Source organism: Olea europaea, unplaced genomic scaffold (genome assembly GCF_002742605.1).
Source record: "Olea europaea var. sylvestris unplaced genomic scaffold, O_europaea_v1 scaffold23795, whole genome shotgun sequence".
NCBI classification, from domain to species: domain Eukaryota; kingdom Viridiplantae; phylum Streptophyta; class Magnoliopsida; order Lamiales; family Oleaceae; genus Olea; species Olea europaea.
The window spans coordinates 1-1,673 of record NW_019241941.1 but is presented as its reverse complement, the minus strand read 5'-3'; the positions used below and the strand labels follow the sequence as shown (position 1 = coordinate 1,673).

Here is a 1,673-nt window from a genome sequence, read left to right as displayed (position 1 = left end):
GAAATAGAAAACGCGTCTCCCCTATTTGAAACTGTACCCAGGAATCTAAGAGAAGGAAAATAAAATAATAATAATAATAATTATAACCAACGGCAGACTAGTTCATCCTCACTTTCTCGATTCTTTAACCATCTCTCTCGCTCTCCGAGACCAACAAACAGAGAAAGAAATGTTGAAGAAAAAGCCTTCTAGCATGACCTCGTCACCACCACCATCACCGTACCAAAACGATACCGTTTCGAATGATGCTTATACCATGATGGGCCCCACGCTGCCCTCAGATCTGATCACAAGCATCCTCTTGAGGCTCCCAGTAAAATCTTTGGGTAAGTTCAAGTGCGTTTCAAAGCAATGGCTTCACACAATCAGCGACCCACACTTTGTTTCCATGCACAGAAGTCTCTCTTTGCACAACCTTAATCTGCTTTTACTAAAAAAGAGTCCAGTTTTACAAGAAGCCCATATGAAAAAATGCACAAGAATTGATGTTTGTTCGCTAAATTTTGATGGGTCTTGTAAGAATCTTGAATTCTCTTTATATTTGAATGATGATGCGAAGTACATTGAGATGTTACCTTCCAAGTGGGATATAATTTGCTTTGTGAGTGAAAATGGGTTTTATGTTTGCAATCCTAGTAAGCAAGAGATGTTGAAATTGCCCGAGGCTAGTTATTGTACCTCTGAGGAGGTGAATGCCGGGATGGGATACGTGAAGGAGAGGGATGAGTATGTTTTGGTGCATTTGTTCGATAAGAGCTTGGATATACATGTGGATAATTACATAGGGTGTGAGGTTTTGAGGTTGACTGACGGGAAGGATTGCGAGTGGAAGGTGGTGGAGGCAAATTGCCCCTTTATGGTTCGGGGGTGGGGTGTCTTGGTGAACAATGTGTTCTATTGGATGTTTTGGGATGACTACATTCATCCAAGTGAAGAGGCTATAGTGTCGTTTGATCTTGAGAAGGAGGAGTTTGGGACTGTTTTACCACCGGAGGGTTGTTTTGATCCACACGGAGTGTGGTCTTTGGTGGAATTGGGGGGAATTTGTGCTTAGTAGACAATGCAACTCGACCATTTACTATGGATGTATGGGTGATGAAAGATTATGAGGACCAGATGTGGGTTCGGGAATATAGCATTGAGTTAAATGGATATAGCAACGACACACTCAAGTTCGTTATTCCATTAGAATTCTGGGATGGAAAAATATTCTTGGATGTAAAGCAAGAGAGTCTTGACCATTATGATGTGGAGAACAAGTGCATCAAAAGAATGGACCATCTGATTTCTGGAGAATGGACTTGGCTGAGGCTTTACACTGATAGTTTCTTTTCCTTGGGAAGTCGATAAATACACGTTCTTGATGCCAAATTTTTGGGCATTTCATCTTTTGTCCATGATATTTTTGTTGGTTTTCGTCTCTAATCTGTTGTCCAATCAGCATTTAATCTTAGATTTCAGGAATTTCTTTTAAAGTCTCAAGATGTCGGCCAGTCAGTTAACTAGTGTTTCTAGTTCACGTCATGAAGATAGTTCCTCTCATCGATTGTTTTTGGGAAATACAACTAAACAGCCTAAATAATAGGAAGATTTTTGAAAATAGACTAAAAAATAAAAACATTTGAAAAATAGTCTTCAAACAACCATATTTCCAAAAATACCCTTTATAGAGA

The 1,673-nt window shown here is 39.6% G+C and overlaps 1 protein-coding gene across 1 annotated transcript; it reads left to right on the top strand.

Annotated features, from left to right (window-relative positions):
• Nucleotides 1-10: 10 nt before the first annotated feature.
• Nucleotides 11-1,482, top strand: LOC111381813 (putative F-box protein At1g50870). The gene has a single exon (XM_023005646.1). It carries the CDS (start codon nt 170-172, stop codon nt 1,052-1,054), a length of 885 nt encoding a protein of 294 aa, XP_022861414.1. The 5' UTR covers nt 11-169; the 3' UTR covers nt 1,055-1,482.
• Nucleotides 1,483-1,673: the final 191 nt, after the last annotated feature.

Excerpts from the sequence above, each read along its gene's own strand:
- LOC111381813 (XM_023005646.1), top strand. The coding sequence starts at position 170 with ATGTTGAAGAAAAAGCCTTCTAGCATGACCTCGTCACCACCACCATCA.